We start from the raw sequence: 21848 nt of genomic DNA on the forward strand, positions 1-21848 counted from the left end.
CAACAGATAACGCAAACCTTTCTTTGCAGGGTCTTTCCTGGCTGTGTTATAACTTACCATTGTACCTGGAGAGAAAAAAGGGAAGCCACGTGGATCTCTTTCCTTGGTCGCATTGTCTGTGGGAGTGCTAAAAACACGGCAGGGAGTTGCACCTTTGTGCAAACCCAGAAAATCAAACAAAGAACGGCTTGGGAATGTTGAATTCCCCCTACAGAAGATCTCCGAAAGGAATAATAGGGAAGTGTCTTCTCTGTTACTGACTTGCTGGGGGTGTGTGTGTGAAAGGAAGTGGCTTCTGTTTAAAATGTTTGAATTTTAGTGCAATCCTAGAATCACAGAGTCGGAAGGGGCCGTACAGGCCATCTAGTTCAACCTCCTGCTCAGTGCAGGATCAGCCTAGTGCATCCCTGACAAGTGTTTGTCCGGCAGCTGCTTCAAGACTGCCAGGGTGGAGGAGCCCACCACCTCCCGAGGCAGCTGATTCCACTGTTGCACGACTCTTACTGCCAAAACGTTTTCCCTAAGATCCAGCCGGTACCTTCCCGCCCTTCATTTAAACCCATTCTTGTGAGTCCTCTCCTCTGCTGCCAACAGGAACCGCTCCCTGCCCTCCTCTCAGTGACAGCCTTTCAAGTACTCCAAGAGAGCCATCCTGTCCCCCCTCAGCCTCCTCTTCTCCAGACTGAACATTCCCAAGTCCCTCAGCCTTTCCTCACAGGGCTTGGTCTCCAGGCCCCCGATCATCCTCATCACTCTCCTCTGCACCCACTCCATTCTGTCCACATCCTTTTTGAAGTGAGGCTTCCAGAACGTTTCTTTAGCTCTCCGAGGAGGAGTTGGCTTGCATGCTGTATTTTCCAGGTCTGACTCCTCAGTGGCAGAGCATCTGCTCAGCATGTAGAAGGTCCCCGGTCCAATCCCTAGCATCTCCAGTTCTAGAGGTAGTAGATGACTTGAAAGGCCAGAGACCCTGGAGAGCCAGTCTGAGTAGACAATACTCAGTGCACGGACTCTTATCTGGGAGAACGGGGTTTGGGCAAGCCGTAGTTCTGATAAGAGCTGTTCTTGAAAAAGAGCAGTTTCTGTCAAGAGCTCTCTCAGCCCCACCTACCTCGTGTTAGTGTGGCGTTGCCTGCCCACACCAGTAGGATGCAAGTAGCTGTAAGTATCCCGTAAAGAAGATAGTTCAGGCAGCTGAGTGTAAAACTATTTACAGGTTTATTTACACTAGCTCCACAATTGTTAGTAGCAGGAACAAAGTGCTCCGCAGACAACAGGTACAACACCATAGGCATACACTGTACACTGCATCAGTACCTTTATACAAATATCAGCCAATCACATCAGACTGCTTAGTCATGATGACTCCATTACTCAGTGCAGGACTGAACTGAACAGAACCAGTTTATTCCGGGCAGAATGACTCTCTGGAACTGTCAACTCCTGTCAATTAGATGAAACGCATCTACAGCCAAGACTTATACTAACAATGTAATACTAACACCTCGCAGGGTGCCTGTTGTGGGGAGGGGAAGGGAAAAGAGTTTGTAAGCCGCTCTGAGACACCTTTGGGTAGTGAAGGGCAGGGTATAAATCCAATCTCCTCCTCCTCCTCCTCCTCCTCCTCCTCTTCCTCCTCTTCCTCTTCTTCTTCCTCCTCTTCCTCCTCCTCTTCTTCTTCTTCTTCTTCGTCGTCTTCGTCTTCATCGTCTTCGCCGTCTTCTTCTTCGTCTTCTTCGTCTTCGTCGTCTTCTTTTTCGTCATCTTCTTCGTCATTGTCTTCGTCTTCTTCGTTGTCGTGTTCTTCTTCTTTGTCGTCTTCTTCTTCGTCGTCGTCTTCGTCGTCTTTGTCATCTTCGTCATCTTCGTCTTCTTCGTCTTCGTCTTCTTCTATGGTCCAGTGGTATCATTCAGAATAAGGCAGCTTCTTATGTGCCTGACCTTGTCCTGAATAGCCCAGGACAAGATGTCATCAGATCTTGGAAGCTAAGCAGGGCCGGCCCTGGCTGGTATTTGGATGAAGGACTTCCAAGGAATAACAGGGTCATGATGTGGAGGCAGGCAATGGCAAGCCACCTCTGAACAGGGGTGTAGCCAGAAAATTTTGGCTGGCGGGGCCAGGGCGCTGGGGCGGGGGAGCAGGGAATGTAATTCAATTAAGAGCAGACAGATTCCATCAAGCAAATGACACCGTCATTTTGACCGGCCGTAATCAAATAAAAACAGGACTTTTTGCTCTCTTTAAAAAAATCACGAAGAGCAGCTCTTCAAGCGTAGGTTGTATTTGGAGCTCTTCACCCCAACCCCCCCCCCATGAGCCACTGCCACAAACAGGACTTTTGGCACAAGTCGGACAACAATCAGAGCTGCTCACCGGGGTCCAGGAACGGAGGATTTTAAAAGCAGGCTGTGGGCAGGGCACAGTGTGGCACGGCTTACCTGAATGAATACCCAAATAAATATTTTAAAAACATGGTTTCTGGTCTTTGAGCACTCTTGGGTGCATACCGTCTGGCCCGGGGGATCTGTACTCATTCAGTGTAGCCAGGTGCTTCTCAACTACCTCTCTGTCTTGTGGCGTGCCACAGGGCTCGGTTCAGTATTTTTATAAATGATCTGGATGAGGGTGTGGAGGGGCTAAATTGCAGATGACACCAAATTAGGAGCAGCAGCGAACACATAGAATTCAATGCGATCTGAACACGCTGGAAAAGTGGACAGAATGTGAACAAGATGCAATTTAACAAGGATAAGTGCAGAGTTCTACATCTGGGTAACAAAAATGAGGAACATGCACACTGGATGGGGGATACGCTTCTGGGTAGGCAGTGTGTGTGAACAAGATCTTGGGGTACGGGTGGGCCATAAGTTAAATATGAGCAGCCAGCGTGATGCAGCGGCAAAGAAGGCTAATGTGATCTTGGGGTGTATCAACAGAGGCATAACACCCAAATTGCAAGGTGTGATAGTCCCACTGTATGCTGCATTGGTCAGGCCACACCTCAAGTATTGTGTGCAGTTCTGGAGGCCTGACTTCAAAAAGGGTGCAGACAGGATGGAGCAGGTGCAGAGGAGAGTGACGAGGATGATTTGGGGGGAGGGGGATTACTATTGCTTCAGATCAACACAGCTCAATCTACCCTCCCTAGTGGGCATCTTGGAGTTCCCAGGGTGCAAATAGCAACCTCAGGTTGTTGATGTTGTTGTTCAGTCGCACAGTCGAGTCCGACTCTTCGCGACCCCATAGACAAGATCCCGCCAGGCCCTCCTGTCTTCCGCCGTCCTCTGAAGTTTGCTCAGTTTCATGTTCGTTGCATCTATGACACTGTCTAACCATCTCATCCTTTGCCGTCCCCGTCTTCTTTGACCTTCAATCTTTCCCAGCATCAGGGTCTTCTCCAGTGAGTGCTCCCTTCTCATTTGGTGGCCAAAGTATTTGAGCTTCAGTTTCATTATCTGGCCTTCCAGGGAACAGTCAGGGTTGATTTCTTTTAAGATTGACTGATTTGATCTCCTTGCAGTCCAAGGGACTCTCAAGAGTCTTCTCCAGCACCATAGTTCAAAAAGAATCTATTCTTCGGCGCTCGGCCTTCCTTATAGTCCAACTCTCGTAGCCATACATGACTACTGGGAATACCATTGCTTTGACCATGCGGACTTTTGTTAGCAGGTTGTTGATAGAGATCCTGAAAATGGTATGGGGGGGCAGGAGGGGTAACTTTTTACCAACCCATTCATTTTGGATAGGTTTTCTGCCATGGTAAACCTGTACGGGGTTGGTGTTCCTATACAAGTGCATCTAGGTTGGGTTCTATCCAGAGTTGATGATCAATGTATATTGTTATTGCACACGATTTGAGGGAGAGATCCCATTGAAACGGGCGGAAATCCAGTTGCTCATAGGCTTGCCATCTGTGGTTTGGACTCGTAAATGTAAAGTCATCTGCTCACACCTGATTACACTCCTTCAGGAAGTCATATCTTTGAACTGGTTGGTGTCCTATCGGACTTCAACCCTTGTCGGGCTATCTTTGTTGACATACATCTTTTATGGTTGTGTTAATTGTACGAAGCTATTTTTGTCAAGCTGTCTTTTGTTAAACCATCCAATACTCATGTTTCCTAGTAAAACTGAATGGTTGGAATTGTTTATGGACTAAAAAGAACACACACGTGCATGAAAAACGGTTTAAGAACATTATGTCTTCATTATCCTTTCATTAGTATTGCGATTTCGGTTCGGAGAGGTTACTGTTCAGCCCTGCTCGTGGTGCTTTACTCATCTTATCTAGTTACACTTTGCACCGCAGCCCTCGTCTTTTTTGTATCCTCCCACGATGGAGCACGAGAAAAGTTCACCTGCAGGGATTTTTTAGAAACCGTTCTGAGAGAGTAGTCAGAAGGTGTTCATTACATTCTTGTGTGCGCAAATCAATCTGGACACCCTCGGAGGAACGAGGTGCTACTGTTCTCTTCGGCCTTAATTACAGCAATGCAAATGTCAACTATATTTTAATAAAATGTTCCCGGTCTCCAGAAGAGGTGAACGTAATAAAAAATGCACACCATGTAGATTTCGTGCAGGTTTTATACCGGTATAATATAGTTGCCATTTCGTTTTCTAAAAAATGTCAGATGTTTATCCCCTCTGTTCTCCTAGCGGTGCAGAGCAACGTACCAGGTCCTCTCATAGAATCACAGAGTTGGAAGGGACCTCCAGAGTCATCTAGTCCAACCCCCTGCACAATGCAGGAAATTCACAAATACCTCCTGCCAGTGCACCCTCCAAGCTGTGGAGTAAAAAATTCTACTTTGTGAGCTATTGGCATTAAAGTTGTGAGCGAGCGATTTGGCTACTGTGCAAATTAGTTTGCTCTGGAGCCATCCTTCCTGAGCTATGGCAAAAAGGTGTGAGACGGAGGCTAAGAAACTGTGAGCTAGCTCACACTAACACAGCTTAGAGGGAACACTTCTGTTCCACGCCCAGAAGATGACAAAAAACCTCCCCTGTTTTATTCTCACAACAAACCTATGACGTAGTTTTGGCTGAGAGAGTGACTGGCCCAAAGTCACCCAGTAAGCTTCAGGGCAAAGAAGTGAATTAGAATCCGGGTCTCCACATTTGGAGCAGGAGCATATTCACTCCATGTCCCCCTCCAATGCATTCGGTGGTTGCTTTTGATCACAACTGTGGCTTGGCTCTCTCTGTAGAGATACACGGGTTTGGACTGTACCACTTCAGACACTGCATGGGAGGTTACACAAATTTCTATTCCTCTGTACAAAAATGTCCCTGCCCATTGAAAAGAGGAGTAGAAGAAGAGTAGATTCTCTACCTTTAGGGAGTCTCAAAGCAGCTTATAATGATATAGAAATGATATCGATGGACCACTGGTCTGATCCAGCAAGGCTCTTTTTATGTTCTTATAAGCAGGAATCTAATCTAACCTCTTCTGTCATATGCAAATTTACTAGGTGTAGAGATCATGTTGGGAGGAACATCCAGTCATGTGAGCCTCCGTGTGCCACCTGAAGTGGTACAGTCCTGACACAGGTTCATCCCCTCGGCTATTACAAAGCTTAACTTCTGCTAGATTTTGTCCTATATGTTTCCAATGATGGCTATAAGTATGAGGATTAACTACGAAAGATGTATTATTTACTGCATTTTATTCCCTGGTAATTCCATCAAAGAGGAGCTGCGGTGGCTCAAGTGGTTAAGACGCTGAACTGCAGGCTGTGGAAGGTCGGTAGTTCAGCGGTTCGAGACCCGGGTTGCCACATGATGGAGTGAGCTCCCGACTCTAGTTCCAGCTCCTGCCAACCTAGCAGTTAGAAAGCAAGAAATTGCAAGTAGATCAATAGGGACCACTTCGGTGGGAAGGTAACAGCGTTCCGTGCGCCTTGGTGTTTATTCATGCCGGCCACATGACCACGGAAACGTCTTCAGACAGCGCTGGCTCTTCGGCTTTGAAACGGAGATGAGCACCGCAACCCTAGAGTCGGACTCGACTGGCTTTCGAGCAAGGGAACCCTTACCTTTACCTAATTCCATCATGTAAGGTAGCCGTGAGAATGTTGAATTTGAACCAACGAGATCTGGTTTCAAGGCCACGCCCAACTTTGAAGCCAAAAGGATTATCTTGAGCCTATCACCAGTGCTTACTTAGACCAGGGGTCCCTAACATAGTCCCTGTGGGCACAATGGTGCCCCCAATGGTGCCCACGGACACATTTCCTGGTGTCCGCCAGATGTATTTAGGAAGTAGACAGGGCCAGTGGGCTTTTTGCATAGTTGGGCATCGGATTAGCCATTGGAGATCTGATCAGCTGTATATATGGATGCCACACACACACACCCTGGTCTCACACAGTGGCCAACCAGTTCCTCTGGAGGGCCAACAACAGGACAAAGAGGCCAAGGCCTTCCCCTTAGGTTGCCTCCTGGCTCCGGGGTTCAAAGGATTAGTGCCTCTGAATGTGGAGGTTCCCTTTGAGTCGCCGTGGCTATTGGCCTCTGATAGCCCTATCCTCCATGAATCTATCTAATCCCCCTTTGAAAGCCGTTTCTTCCTATGGCCATCACTACATCCTCTGGCAGCGGATTCCCCATTTTAATCACTCTCTTGGTGTAAAGTAGCATTTCCTTTTGTCCACCCTGGACCTCCTGCCCATCAGCTTCATTGGGATGCCCTCGCGTTCTAGTCCCCTTTGTCAACTCTTTCCACCCCATGCATGTATTATCCTCAGGGCTATTTTTGGGCAGGAACGCACAGGAACGGAGTTCCGGCTGGCTCCCAAATTGGCCACGCCCAGCAGGAACTCATTAGCATAACAGGCCACACCCAACAGCAGAAACGCATTAGGATTGGCTACATTAGGGGTGTGTGGCCTAACATGCAAAGGAGTTCCTGCTACAAAAAAAGTCCTGGTTTGACCACAAACAAGGTAAACAGAATAAGAAGCAAAAGGTGGTTGTGGCTGGATGAGCACACTTTTGGTAACATGGGGGTGCGGCCTAATATGCTAATGAGCTGTGCTGTCAGGACTGTGGCCTAATAGGCTAATGATTTTCTGCTGTTGGGTGTGGCCTATTATGCTAATGAGTTCCTGCTGGGCTTTTTCTACAAAAAAAGTCCTGATTATCCTGAACTCAGAAGTGAATAACAGTGAGTGGTAATGAAGCCTGTGCATGCTGGTTCCATGTGAGTCTTCAGTATAGGTCCAGATGATCAAAAAACCTGTCCTAGTCTTATGACTCAGGAAACACCTCTGGAACCGGGACATTCCCTGCCGGCTCATGCTCGGAAGTCTCCACAAAGCCTGCTCGTTTAGTGCAGGGCCGACTGTGTGCATCTTTGAAATCCACATGGTTTAAGCACGTACTTGATCTGTACAGTCACGGGGGAGCAATCCGCAGGTGGCTAAGTGCACTTGCAGGCGGCTCGACTGGCTTTGAGCACGCAATTAAGCTCCAAAGGGCTATCCGTGTCCAAATTAAGCAGGCTTCTCTTACCCTGCGATGCTGACTCATTCATCACAGTCAGAACCTGTTATTTCGCGAGCTGTCCAGTCCGTTCACATGGCCAACAATTGAACAAGCCTGCGAAGCTGTAGGATCCGCTTGCGGTGATTCACTCCCCCTGTCCAAAAAGGCTGATTGTTGTCACGGGCGCAGGAAAACAGTGACCGCCGCAATCCTCCTGCTGTCATTCCTATATGATGACCCTGGAGGTCCCTTCCAACTCTATGATTCTATGATATTTATATAATGACTAGGAGCAAAGCCTGTTGTGGAGGAAGACAACGGGCCCTAGCACGGCACGACAGAGGTGCCCCCGGTCTCCCGCTCTCTCTCCCCTCATGACCCCCCGGAGTCCGGGGGCGAGGGAGTGGCTTCTGAGCTCCAGCAGCCTCAGGCCCGGTGGTGTGCCAGCCCATATCCAGTGAGAGCCCAGCCAGCTGCTGATAGTCGGCAGCAGGATCGGGCTCAGCCTGAGGCGCTCTCCCTGCATGCTGGAATGGCCAGCGCATCCATCATCCGGTTACAGCCCGGCCAGTGACCTGTAGCCGGGCTTGGACGAGGACGACAGTGGAGGCAGGATTGGGCCAAGCCCCTCCCCCCCGTGCTATAGCGGCTGGCCCGTTCGTCGTCAGGTTGCGTGCAACCTGGGCAGCTACGTGCGTTCGGGCGAGGGCGGTGACAGCAGCAGGATTGGGCCGAGCCCCCCCCCGCTGGAGCGGACAGCCCATCCGTCGTTGGGTCGTGTGCAGCCTGGCTAGCTATGCATGCTTGGGAGAGGATGCTCGCAGCAGTGGCATGATTGGGCTGAGACCCCCGGCTGCTGGAGCATCTGACCCGTCCATCGTTTCGAAGGAGAGTGAGGTCGAGATGCTGGATGCCGCCTCTGTGGGTGGGACCACGCCCACAGAGGCAGCAACGCAGCCAGTGGAGACAGACACTCTGTGACTGACACACCAGAGTGCAGAGGGTTGGACTAGATGACCTGCAGAGTCCAACTCTAACCTTCTATGATTCTATGATAACCAATTCGGGAGCGTGTCGAATGTTCTGGAGAGTGCCACCACCAGGAGGCTTTTATATATAAAAAAGATTTTTCATTGGCAGCGGTGGTGTAGTGGTTAGAGTTTCAGACTAGGATCCGGGCGATCCAGGATCGAATCCCTACTCTGCCATGGAAACTGGATGGTCGAGCTTCGGCTGGTCATGCACACTTAGCCTGACCTACCTCGCAAAGTTGTTGCCACAATGAAATAGAGGGGGGAGAAGCACATATGAAGCCCTGAGCTACTTGGAGGGAGGAGAAGATGAAAATGTACCAAAAGATGAGTGGATGTCAAATGCAAGCAGTTAGGGTTGTCAACTGCCAGGTGGCGGCTGACGAGCTCCCAGAATTACATCTCCAGACAGCAGAGAGATCAGTTCCCCTGGAGAAAATGGCGGCTTTGGATGGTGGACTCTACGGCATCACATCACATCCCTTCCCCACACCCCACATCCAAAATATCTAGGAATTCCCCAGCCTAGAGATTTGGCGACCCTACAAGCATTTTGGTGTAGTGGTTAAGAGCGCGGACTCTAATCTGGGAGTTCCCAGAGCTGTCACATGCAGCTTCTCTTGTGACCTTGGGTCAGTCATAATTTCTCTCAGAGCTGTTCTCTCAAGGGCAGTTCTCGAGAGAGCTCTCTCTCAGCCCCACCTACCTCACAGGGTGTCTGTTGTGGGGAGGGGAAGGGAAAGGAGTTTGTAAGCTACTCTGAGACTCCTTTGGGTAGTGAAGGGCAGGGTATAAATCCAATCTCCTCCTCCTCTTCCTCCTCTTCTTCTTCCTATTCTTTTTCTTTTTCTTCTTTTCAAATAAAACACTGTACCAAATAAAAGGTCTGCATAAACTCAGCTGGATGCAGATGGGCTAAGGGTTTGCCTAGTGCTTTCTGTTGCCACTCTGAGCAGTGGAAGTCAGAAGTCGGAGAGAAGGGTGGGACCAGAGGGAGACCAAGACCGACGGAAAGACAACTGGCTGCTTTCAGATTTCACTGCCAACACAAGCTTTGAGAAGTTCTTGGAGATCTGGGGATCGAACCTGGGGAAAGCAGAGTTTGGGAAGGGGAGAGAGCTCGGTATGGTTGTGATGCCAAAAAGCCCACCCTTTGGAGTGGTCATTTCCTCGGGGATCTGATCTCCGTAATGTGGAGATCCGTTCTATTCGAGTCCCGCACCACCATAGAGACCAACAGGATTTCCAAGGCACTCTACAAATCTTGTAGATATTTAAGGTGCTACCAGGCTTAGATCTAGTTCTTCTACTGCCAAACAACACAGCTACCCATCTGAACGTGGAGATCAGTCGTAATTCTGGGAGGACCTTGAGGTTGGTAGGTAAGCCAGCCTCCAGTGGTCTCTGTGGCAACTGAAAACGACACAGATAGGGTTGCTGGGTCTTACCTGGCTGCTGGCAGGGGGGGGTCTTCTGGTGTGCCAAGCACATTGTGTGGGGCGCTCTAGCATTTGGGCAAAAAAACTCTATAGTCACCATAGAGATTTTTTTTTTTACCCAAGTGCTAGAGCGTCCCCGCACAGTGTGCCCAGCATGATGACATCACCTCTGGGCGACATCATCGCGCTGGGCATGTTGGGTGGGGCTCTTCAGGGGTGGGGCTTCCCAGCTGGCCAGCAGTGCATTGGGCCCCCCAAAATCGGGGGAAACCCCGCCCCCATCGGCGGGATGGCAACAGGCAATCCTATACACAGAGGAGGCCTTTCTGCTGGCACTGGACCCAGGCAGGGTATCGGGCGCCTGGTTGATCGTGGCCCTCTTGCCGCTGCCCTCAACAACACTGACTGAAAGTTCTGATGCCGAGATGGCAAGATTTGAGGGGTGTTGTCTACCGAAGAGCACGAGGCTGTAGAAATAAATCCCAGAGGGGCCACTGTGTTAGTTTATTACAGCAAAATCAAAGTGGGGTCTACTAGCACTTTAAAGACCAACACGATTTATTCCAGCAAGCATTTGGGTGAGTGAAAGCCTACGGTGTCAGGTGCTTGTGAGTGTAAAACCATCATGTCTGAGACAGTAGAAAGGTGAAGATGCTGTTATCAGTTCTCCTTAAGTGGGGGGAAGACTGTAATCCAGTCAGCCTAAAGTCCCTTTCCTATGTGCCCTTTGACCCATTTTGGCTTCCAAAGGCAAGCAGATTATTTTTAAAGGCTTCACACACCTAAAGTTAGGGTTGCCAACTCTGGGTTGGGAAATACCTGGAGATTTGGGGTGGAGCCTGGAGAGGGCGGGGCTTGGGGAGGGGCGCGGCCTCAGTGAGGTCTAATGCCATCGAATCCACCCACCAAAGCAGCCATTTTCTCCAGGGGGACCGATCGCTGTTGTCTGGGGATCAATTGTAATAGTGGGTGATCTCCAGGCAGCACCTGGAGGTTGACGCCAAAAATGAGAGATCTCAGGAGGAAGTGGAATGCCAAAAGCAACATCCATGACAAAAATAACGAAGTGCCAATAAAGATAAGTTGCAAAAAATGTTTACTGTCGTAATTCTGTAGACAATTCTGTAGCGTGTGAGCGATAACAGAAGAAAATTTCCTACAGAATTACGACAGTAAACGCTCTTGCAACTTATCTTTATCGACTCTTCGTTATTTTTTTGTCCCGGATGTTGTTTTTGGCATTCTAGCACCTGGAGGTTGGCAACGCTGGGTGCTGATAAACATCACATTGGCTTTAACATTTTGGCTTTTGGTTTCTCATTCGGAGCAAGCAATAAAGGAATAAAACTCCTCCAAAAAAAACCAACATTGGAACAAAATCGTTTTTTTGATTAAAGCTTCATTAACTGCGGCAGGACAGAGTCTTATCCTTGAGGTGTGTGGGAAGGTACACAAAACCCATTTGCCTTCAGGAGTCAAAGTGGGTTGAACAGCCCATCTGAAAGGAACCAAAGTCACTGTGAATTGATCTGAGGAGTTAGCTGGGGAGAGAAGAATAAAATGCTTCAGCTGTTCGCCCTCAGAGGGTCCTCTTTCTCGCTCCCCTCCGCTACCCGAAAGCGCTCGCCCCAAATTCCCGGTTCCTGAGGCGTCTCGGGGTCTCCAGACAAAGCTCCTGTGTATGTGCTCGACAGTGGGGAAAAAATGGGCCTTGTTTTCTGTTGCCAGGCAACCCCATTCCAGCTGCCATTGAAGAAGTGCTCCGTGGTGGGAAACGGTGGGATTCTGAAGAGGAGCGGCTGTGGCAGACAGATAGATCAAGCGGACTTTGTCATGCGGTAAGACGGCTGCCCGGCAGTGGCGTCACCTCCCCCTCCGTCTCCCTTGTCTCGCTGAAAGTTTTTGTGTTTGCAACTGGTCCCCCTTTTCTTTCCCGGAGTGATTTGTAGGAATCGAGGAGAAAAGGGGTTAGAGGCTTCCTTACAATGCCAACATTTAGGGTTTCCATGGGAGCCAGAGGTTGCTGGGTGAGGTTGCTTTAGGAATTAATCGGACTGCAGAGAGAGACAGAGACCACTCACTAGGCTGGCCAGGTTCCCCCGTACCACTGGCGGGGGCAGGGGGGAGTAAGGTTGCCAGAAACTCCTGGAGATTTGGGGATGGAACCTGGGGGGGACAGGGACCTCAGTGGGGCACAAAGCCACAGAGTCCACCCTCCAAAGCCTCCATTTTCTCCAGGAGTGTTGATGTCTGTAGTTTGGAGATGAGCTGTAATTCTGGGGGATCCCCAGGCCCCGCCTGGAGGCTGGCATCCCTACCACTCACCTCTTCTAATTTTTTTTCTCTGGAGAATATAAGAAATGAACCAAAATGGACCATCTAATCCAGGGTTTGGCCTCCCTCAAGGCAGTTTGCTTTGTACTTAAGTCAGTCAACAAATGATTTCATTTGGAGCATGTCGGAAGATGAGGATCCTGCATTGAGCCAGGGGCTTGGACTAGCTCTGTGGTTCTAGGATTCTGCAACCTTCCTACAACGTCTCTCTCCACAGAATACCTACAAACTTGCTCCTCTGGGGATAGCAGCTAGAAGGTTGGGTTGTGGCTTTTTGGGGGGGCACCAATTTTCAGACCCTAACTGGGTCACCTCGGCCCGGTCCTTCTCTCCCAGCCAGCCTACTTCACAGGGCTGTTGTGAGGATGAAGGTGGATGGCACTATGTGCTGGGCCTTGAGGACCTTGGAGGAAGAAAGGGATTAAAATGTAATAAGTAAATTGCTGTGGAGATTGCAAAATCGCTTGTCTTTGGAGACTGTCGAGGGGAGGTTGGCGTTACGAGTGAATTTAGGTTACAGAGTAAATATGTAATATGTAATATTTAAATATGTAATATTTAAATATGTAATATGTAATATTTAAATGGAGCTGCGGTGGCTCAAGTGGTTAAGACGCTGAACTGCAGGCTGTGGAAGGTCAGTAGTTCAGCAGTTCAAGACTCGGGTGCCGCAAGACGGGGTGAGCTCCCGTCTCTAGTTCCAGTTCGAAAGCAAGAAATTGCAAGTAGATAAATAGGTACCACTTCGGTGGGAAGGTAACAGCGTTCTGTGCACCTTGGTGTTTAGTCATGCCGGCCACATGACCACGGAAACGTCTTCGGACAGCGCTGGCTCTTCGGCTTTGAAATGGAGATGAGCACCGCAATCCTAGAGTCGGATTCGACTGGCTTTCGAGGAAGGGAACCTTTACCTTTGCCTTAATATTTAAATAATGCCAGGGCTGGGTGTTTTTTTTAATTTAAATTGGTGCTGGAACTCTCCAGAGGGAAATGAAGTTTTCAGTCTGTATACTGAAAACTCATGAGCTTTTAAACATTTTTAAAGGAATTTTGTCGAACAGGTTCCGGAACTCCAGGGGAAAAAAGCCCTGAATAATGCACTTGGAGACCCATCTTTTACTACTAAAATAAATATGCCTTCTTTGTTCTTAAAGAAGAGAGAAACAAGCTGCTTGAAAATCTTGTTCCAGTAGGGCAGGAAAACTTTTTTAAAAATCGGTTCCATTGTTTGAAGGTCATTCGCACAAGTGACATTTTATATCACTTCCCCCCCCCCATGTGCAATTTAGTTGTAAAAAAACTGCACTAGGCAGACTAGGCACTCAAATTGGAATGAGCTACTTTCCGTTCTGTGCTGAGTGTATTCACATGTGCTTGCAAATATCATGAGAATGGCTGAAAGACACTTCGTGTGTAAATTTGCGAAACTGTAAATCTAGAGTAGGTACAAGTCTAACACTTAGAAGGAATTCTGCCTTGCAGTGTGTTTTCCCATCCAGCAGTGTGAACTTGTGTGAAAAACGCAGTTGCCATACTGTACTACAGTTATGGTCAGAGGTCATTTCGGGGGGGATCGTGGGGGATCGCAGTTCCCCCGGGTGAGGTGCAGGGGGCGGGGCACAGGACGAAGCCCCACCCCCTGCTTCCGGCCGCCCCGCTTCCGGCCCTCATTCAGCCAGGAGGAGGCAGGAGAAGAGGGAGGGTAAGTTGCTTCCTCCCTGCCTCTCCCCACCCCTCCCTGCCTGAGGCCAGGGAGGGCCTTGGCGGGGCTTCCTCGCACTCCCACCGGCCTTGCAGGTCCACCGCCGGGCCTTATGATGTCAGGGGGTGTGGCATATGCTAATGAGTTATGCCAATGAGTTCCCCTAGCTCTTTTTCTACAAAATGACCCCAGGTTATGGTGCTTTCTTATACTCAGCTGCCATACTTGTATTTACAATGGCTCCTTTCAGTGACAAGCCTTGGATGATTTTGTGCATGTATTCTTTTTTCTGGGGTTGCCAGGAATGGCCTAGCAACCAGTGTGAGTCTTGGCAAGGACATGAAGGGTGCCATTGGTGATAGCGTGATGTCACTTCTGCAGAAAACCCCAGAAGTGATTTGTGCCTTCTTAGGAATCACTGGAATCACAGAGTTTCTGACAATTCCTAGAGAGGACTGGAGTCACTTCCAGGTTTCCCCCAGAAGTGATATCATGATGTCAGCCCACCGGTGGTTTCTTTTGTTTGGTCACTGACAAGTAACCTTGAGTATCATGGTTTGGCTAGTGGGCAACTGGGCAGGAAGTAATTAGACTAAAAAAGTTTTAGAAGAGTGGAAAATGTAAAGGGACAGTAGTTCTGGAAAGCCTCAGTAGTGTTTTGTTAATCTACACATGGGTGGCTAGTGTTAATCTGCACATGGATGGCATAATGTGTTAAAAACATCGCCACAAACCGGATCTAAAAAAAAGACAGAAAAACGACAGAGAAAACATTGGAATGCAATGTGTAAAGATACAAACCCATGTGCAAGCCACAAAATCCTGGCTGCGGGCCTGTCTCCTGCTATTACAAATAGATCTCCAAATGACCAAGATCAGTCCCCCTGGAGACAATGGCTGCTTCGGAGGGGGGACTCGATGGCATTATACCCTGTGAAGGGGTCCCTCCCTTCCCCAAATCACACCCTCCCTTCCCCAAATCACACTCTCCCCAGGCTCCACCCCCAATAGCCCTGCCATATAACCCCACATTCTTCACACTTCCATGCTGACAGAGACCAGATGGCCTCTGCCAAGCATGTCAGAAGGCACGTAGCCCATGGACTAGCTGGAATTTGGGGGTCACATGACTGCAGGTGTGGCCTTCAGAGCTCTGGCCATTCAGATGTTGTACCCATGGCAACTCAACAATTGGACACTCCTATGTCTACTCCAATTGGCTCCTGGCCAGGGCTAATTTGGGACTAGATTGGGGTTTTTAATTGTCTGCCCTTGGAGGAGAGCTCTCTCTCTGTTCCTGTTTGTGAGATCTTGGATGGACACCTGAAATGCTGTCTTGCCATGCTGTCTCTGGGAGAGACAAAGAACTCCTTTGTGAGGCTGAACACATGGCTGCATGCTTGCACAAAGATGGTACCTGGACTATAACACTGGACAATCTTGGACTATAGATAATCTCTGGTAATTATGTAGATCTCCTTAATGTTTAGTGAGGGCCAAGAGCCATACGTTTTCTTGTTTTGAAATCCTTGTAGTCTAATTGCTAAGTTCTGTGCTGAATAAACTTATCCTGGTTTCTAGCTTGTTTGATGTTGTTACTGGATCTCAAGGCTAAACTCCTGTGCCTAGCTGGCCACATGCTACCTATGTAAGATTAAGTGCATCTCTGAGCTAGAGTTGCTAATGTGTTACATCCCAGAGGCCAGCTAAGAGTCAGAACCTTGCTCTTGGGCTGGAAGGGGACTCTAGTTAAAAATGGTTCTGGTGGCTTTTGTTCTGAAATCCAGAGAGGGTAGCATACCTTTCTGGATTATTGTTTAAGTTATTGTAAAGTGTAGGTTTTCCCCTCATTCCTGGACAGGCGTGAGGGCAATAATCCTATACAATTTCCCAACCCAGAGCTGGGAACACTACCTGGTATGCCCAGTACTAGAATGAACTGACCTGTAATTCTTGCTGCTGTGATTTAATCTATTGACAGGGACTGAAGAGTATTTAGCTCAGTTCCTGCACTGCGAACATCAGTTTGAGGTTTCGCATTGATTTGAAAGGCTCTGGAGTTTGCACGTGCTTTTACATATGTCCTTTTCCCGTGTCGGGAAGGATATCGGTGTGACAGGTGTAAAAAGAGTCCACGTAAACTGACAGCTGTGGATTCCCCTCATCAAGGGGAAATGAAAGGTGGAATTTCATCGTGCATCTTAGAGAGAGAATATCTGACGGAGCCAGGGTGATACAGTGGTTAAAGTATCAGACTAGGATCTGGGAAAGCCAGGTTCGAATTCCTGCTTGTGCCAGGGAAGCTCGCTGGGTGACCTTGGGCCACTCACGTGTGCTCAGCCTAAGCCACCTCACAGGGTTGTTGTGAGGATAACATGGAGGAGAGGAACATAAGAAATGCCCTGATGGATCTGACTCATCTAGTTGAGCATCCTGTCTCACATAGTGGCCAACCAGTTCCTCTAGAGGGCCAAGAACAGACCATAGAGGCCACGGCCTTCCCTGATGTTGCCTCCTGGCTCTAGGATTCAGAGGCGTAGTGCCTCTGAATGTGGAGGTTCCCCTCAGTCGCCATGGCTAGTAGCCATTGATAGACTTCTCCTCTCTGTCTGATCCCCCTTTGAAAGCTCTTTCTTCCTGTGGCCATCACTATATCCTCTGACAGCGAATCCCACATTTTAATCACTCTCTGTAAGATCATGGCATCCGGCCCCATCTCTCCTTGGCAAATAGGAGGGGAAGTCATGGAAGCAGTCACAGAATTCACGTTCCTGGGATCCAAGATCCCTGCAGACGGTGACTGCAGCCATGAAATTAAAAGACACCTGCTCCTTGGGAGGAAAGCGATGGCAAACCTAGACAGCATAATAAAAAGTAGAGACATCACCCTGCCAACAAAGGTCCGTATGGTGAAAGCGATGCTGTTCCTAGTAGTAATGTATGGTTGCGAGAGTTGGACCAGAAGGAAGGCCGAGTGCTGAAGAATAGATGCTTTCGAATTGTGGTGCTGGAGAAGACTCTTGAGAGTCCCCTGGACTGCAAGGAGATCAAATCGGTCAATCTTAAAAGAAATCGAGCCTAACTGTTCCCTGGAAGGCCAGATACTGAAGCTGAAGCTCGAATACTTTGGCCACCAAATGAGAAGGGAGCCAGTTTGCTGTAGTGGTTAAGAGTGCGGACTCTAATCTTGGAGAACCGGGTTTGATTCCCCACTCCTCCGCTTGCAGCTGCTGGATGACCTTGGGCAAGCCGTAGTTCTGACAAGAGCTGTCCTTGAAAGGGCAGTTCTGGAAAAAGCTCTCTCAGCCCCATCTACCTCACAGGGTGTCTGTTGTGGGGAGGGGAAGGGAGAGGAGTTTGTAAGCCACTCTGAGACTCCGAGTGAAGGGTGGGGTATAAATCCAATGTCTTTTCTTCTTCTCTCTTAACTCACTGGGGAAGACCCTGATGCTGGGAAAGATTGAAGGTAAAAGAAGAAGGGGAACGCACAGGATGAGATGGTTAGACAATGTTATCGATGCGACGAACATGGAGTTGAGCAAACTCCAGAGGTGGGGGGGGGGAGGCTGGCGTGATGTTGTCCGTGGGGTCGCGAAGAGTCGGACTCGACTGTGTGACTGAACAACAAGAAGTGGAAAGTAGTAAAGTACAACTATGTAAGCCTCTTTGGGTCCCCATTGGATTGAAAGGAAAGATATAAATAAAGCCAATACAAATAAAGTAAACAAAGATCTGAAACATTCATGGAGATGCAGGAGAGATGGAAGGAACTGGAGTGGAGAACAATGTAAGTCGCTATCTCCCGTCGGGGAGAAAGGCCAGGGTATGAACGAACTAAATAACAATAATAATTTGTCAGTGCCATTGGCGGAGTCTGAGCTGAGTGGCCCCCATTTTTTGCTTGTTTAATTATACCCCAGATTCCTTCCCAGTGGCAACCCGAAGCAGTTTACAACATTGCCTGCCCCTCCTCCGTGTTATCCCCATAAACGGCCCCGTGAGGTGAGGTGAGGCTGAAAACGTCTGTCTGGCCTGAAGTCACCCAGCAAACTTCCATGGCAGAGTGGTGATTCGAACCTGGGCCTCCCCAACTCTAACCCTGGAACACGAGTCACTGCAGTGCTAGGTCACAGCCCCCACATGTGCCACTCACAAGTACACACGTGGAGGTGCCTTATACTGAAACAGACCCTCAGTCCATCAAGGTCAGTATTGCCTACACAGACAGGGTTGCATGGGTATGGTCTTGGCATTGTAGGACCTGCCTTGACACAGAGAGTACTCCATCTTTCTGTGTCATACCTCTGAGGATGCCAGTCACAGCTGCTGGCGAAACGTCAGGTCCGACGATGCCAAGACCATGGCCGTACAACCCGGAAAATCTACAACAGCTAAATCAGACCCTTCGCCCATCAAGGTCGATATTGTCTACTCAGACTGGCAGCAGCTCTCCAGGGTCTCAGGCAGAGGTCTTTCCCGTCACCTACAGCCTGGTCCTTTTTAACTGGAGATGTCAGGGATTGAACCTGGGACCTTCTGCATGCCAAGCAGATGCTCTACCACTGAGTCACAGTCCCACTTCATGGCTTTCCAGGGTCTCAGGCTGATGTCTTTCCCTTCACCTACTGCCTGGTCCTTTTACCTGGAGCTCCCGGGGATTGAACCTGGGACCGTCTGAGTGCCAAGCGGATGCTCTACCACTGAGCCATGAACCCTCCTAGTTTAGCTTGCTTCTGAGCGTTTCTGAAATCCATATCCATCCCCATGGAGCATTTGGGATGTGATCTGCTGGAATCCTCTATAGTTATTTGATTGTTTCAGTTTTTTTCGTGAGATGAAATGTTATTATTATTTATTTATTTTTTTAAAAAACCCCACAGCTCATGTTTTTATAACCACTTTTCTCTGAAAGCTTAAAAACGTTATTGGCTCCTTGGAGATTCGTGTAGCTTTAGAGAAGAGTGAGTTCCATTCATATGTGGTCACACCTCAACAGGCCTTGTCGTCTGAGTTGGGCCGCATGTGAAAGCTGTGGAGCTCACTCTGTCCTTGACGGATCTTGAAAAGTGGTGACTTTTGCAATCTGTAAGTGCCCATCAATGCCAATCACCCTGTTTCATCTTACGATGGGAATTCAGAGTCGACCTTTGCCCAGAGCGGCTGCACAGAGATTGGAACAGAAATGCAGTATTGAAATGAAAATGTAAAGGGATTGTCGGCAGACCATGAAAACATCATTATTTCTTCTGTGCAATTGTCTCTTCTTCTCACAGATAGGTTCCCCCCAATGGTAGATGCCAGAACCGAGTGTTTCCTTTTGCCCAGGCTTTTCATTCAGAGGTTGATCTTTTAACGTCTTTTATAGCTTGCTTCTAGCCTGAGAATGCTTTGAGACATTTTTATACTGTCTTATTCTCTGCCTGGGCTTTTAACACCGGGTTCCTAAGCAGTTTGTTCATTGTTAGCACTGTTGCGGTTTGTGTTACGATTTGCCTCATCAGTTGCCTCGAGCAGGTCCTCTGGAGAGATGGCATAGAAATTCCCTGAATGAATAAAACATCTGATGTTGGCCTCAGCCTACTGGCTGGCTGTAAGGGCTGTGGACCGCCCGAGCCCCCTGATTGGCAAGAACATAAGATGCAGTGTCCCTTCAGAGCCAGTTTGGGGTAGTGATCAAGAGCAGTGGACTCTAATCCGGAGAACCGGGTTTGATTCCCGACTCCTCCACATGCAGCTAGCTGGGTGGCCTTGGGCCAGTCACAAGTTCTCTCAGAGCTGTTCTCTCCTGAGCTGTTCTCTCAGACCGATTTCACACAAGAGCTGCGCTGCGGTCGCGCCTCCCTTTGCCCAGCTTCTATTGGCCAATTTCCCACTCAAAGCCGTGCGGCCGCGTTTTGACCCGCAGCTTCGCCCGACTTTGCCCAAGTTTTCGTGATCCTCAAAAAACAGGATCATGAAACCGCAGGGAAAATCGGGCGAAGCTGCGGGTCAAAATGCAGCCACACGGCTTCGAGTGGGAAATTGACCAATAGAAGCGGATCTCTCCTCCTCCTCCCTCTCCTTCAGCTCTTGTGTGAAATCAGAGTAGTGAAGGGCAGGGTATAAATCCAATCTCTCCTCCTCCTCCCTCTCCTCCTCCTTCCTTCACAGATCAGAATGGGCTCTCTTTCCTTCACCACCTTGCTTGTATTACACACAGGCTCTCAAGGCATGTAAACATGGGATGGAAAGAAAAGCATGAGAGAAGAGAGAAGAAGAAGAGATTGGATTTATGCCCCGCCCTTCACTACCCAGAGGAGTCTCAGAGTGGCTTACAAACTCCTTTCCCTTCCCCTCCCCACAACAGACACCCTGTGAGGTAGGCGGGGCTGAGAGAGCTCTGACAGGAACTGCTCTTTTTCAAGGACAGCTCTTATCAGAACTACGGCTTGCCCAAGGTCATCCAGCCAGGTCCAAGTGGAGGAGCGGGGACTCAAACCCGGTTCTCCCAGATTAGAGTCCACGCACTTAACCACTGCACTTGGCTGGCTCTTGAGGGGGCCTAGTGGGAGGTAGCTGGGTGCCCTGGACACTCTACCTAGGGGCCCCCCACAACCCCAAAAAAGGCCATGCCAGAAGCCCCCCAGTATAAGGTTCAGTTGCCTTCTAGCTGTGGATTCGTTTCCAGAGCAGAGCCCAGGCCACCCGTCAATAGAAAGCAGACATTAGTCCTTAAAACTGCTGAACGCAGCTTCGTTGCTCAAAGGGCAGACCGATTCACAGAGATTAACTTGTTTGTTCTCCCCGCAGCCCTGCAAGTTATGTTATGTTGCGACGTAGCAACCTGTCCAAGGCTATCTGATCAGCTTCCTGGACGAGCCAGGAATTACTGCACTCTCGTGCTTCCTCAATAAAGGGGGGGGGGGGAGAAGCAGAATGCCTTTGGGTAGCTCACATATATAAACTCCGGATCAGTAACAAAGGGTAGCGTCTAAAGGCCCGCTTGCTGCACGAAATACCATGGACAGTTCCGCTGAAGGCCCCGGGGAAGTTTTCGTTTGCTGCGGTCTTCTCTTTTGAGCTGTCTCGAGTAAAGGGGAAAGGAGGCAGCACTAAATAATGGAAATTGGCTGACTCTGTCCATGGTGATTCTCGAAAAGTCGAGGGAAGGCAGAGTTAAATGAACTCTCCGCCTGGGACTGGAAACCGGGGGGGGGGGGGTCATCTCGGCAACCCAAAATCATTGTAAAGATGGAATGCCTTCCCTGCATGGAAAGATTGAAAGAATTTTGGGACTTCTCAGTTTAGAAAAATGAGAAGGGGGAGAATATATGGTAGAGACCTCTTGAAATTATGCGTGGTGTGGAGAAAGTGGATCGAGCAGACATTGCATGGAAGCATAGAGTTGGAAGGGACCTCCAGAGTCATCTAGTACACCCCCCTGCACAATGCTGGAAATTCACAAATACCTCCCCCCACACCCCCAGAGACCAATGCTCCCTCTAAGCTGTGGAGTCGTGCGCAAAAATTCTACTTTGTGAGCTGCTGGCATTAAACTTGTGAGCGAGCGATTTTGCGGCTGCATAACTTCGTTTGCTCTGGAGCCGTCCTTCCTGAGCTAAGACAAAAATGTGTGAGCCAGAGGCTAAAAAACTGTGAGCTAGCTCACACTAACTCAGCTTAGTGGGACCCCTGCTCCATGCCCAGAAAAGGTCATAAATCCAGAGATTGGCCTACAAGAATGATGTTCAGACCATTTGATGGGCAGTGATGTGAATTTTTTTTTTTTAAACTGGCAGGTCATAGCCGATTTATGGCAACCTTGTAGGGTTTTCGAAACAAGGGACAACCAGAGGTGGTTCACCATTGCCTGC

The 21848-nt window shown here is 49.0% G+C and overlaps 1 protein-coding gene across 1 annotated transcript in view; it reads left to right on the top strand.

The window, feature by feature from the left end:
• ST8SIA1 (ST8 alpha-N-acetyl-neuraminide alpha-2,8-sialyltransferase 1) overlaps positions 1–21848 on the top strand; it is a 130937-nt gene that overhangs the window by 97979 nt on the left and 11110 nt on the right. Inside the window, exon 3 of the mRNA XM_015416467.1 lies at positions 11688–11797. Coding sequence (XP_015271953.1) covers positions 11688–11797 — 110 coding nt within the window. The remainder of the gene's footprint in view (positions 1–11687; positions 11798–21848) is intronic.

Source organism: Gekko japonicus, unplaced genomic scaffold (genome assembly GCF_001447785.1).
Source record: "Gekko japonicus isolate JY-2015 unplaced genomic scaffold, Gekko_japonicus_V1.1 scaffold2164, whole genome shotgun sequence".
NCBI classification, from domain to species: domain Eukaryota; kingdom Metazoa; phylum Chordata; class Lepidosauria; order Squamata; family Gekkonidae; genus Gekko; species Gekko japonicus.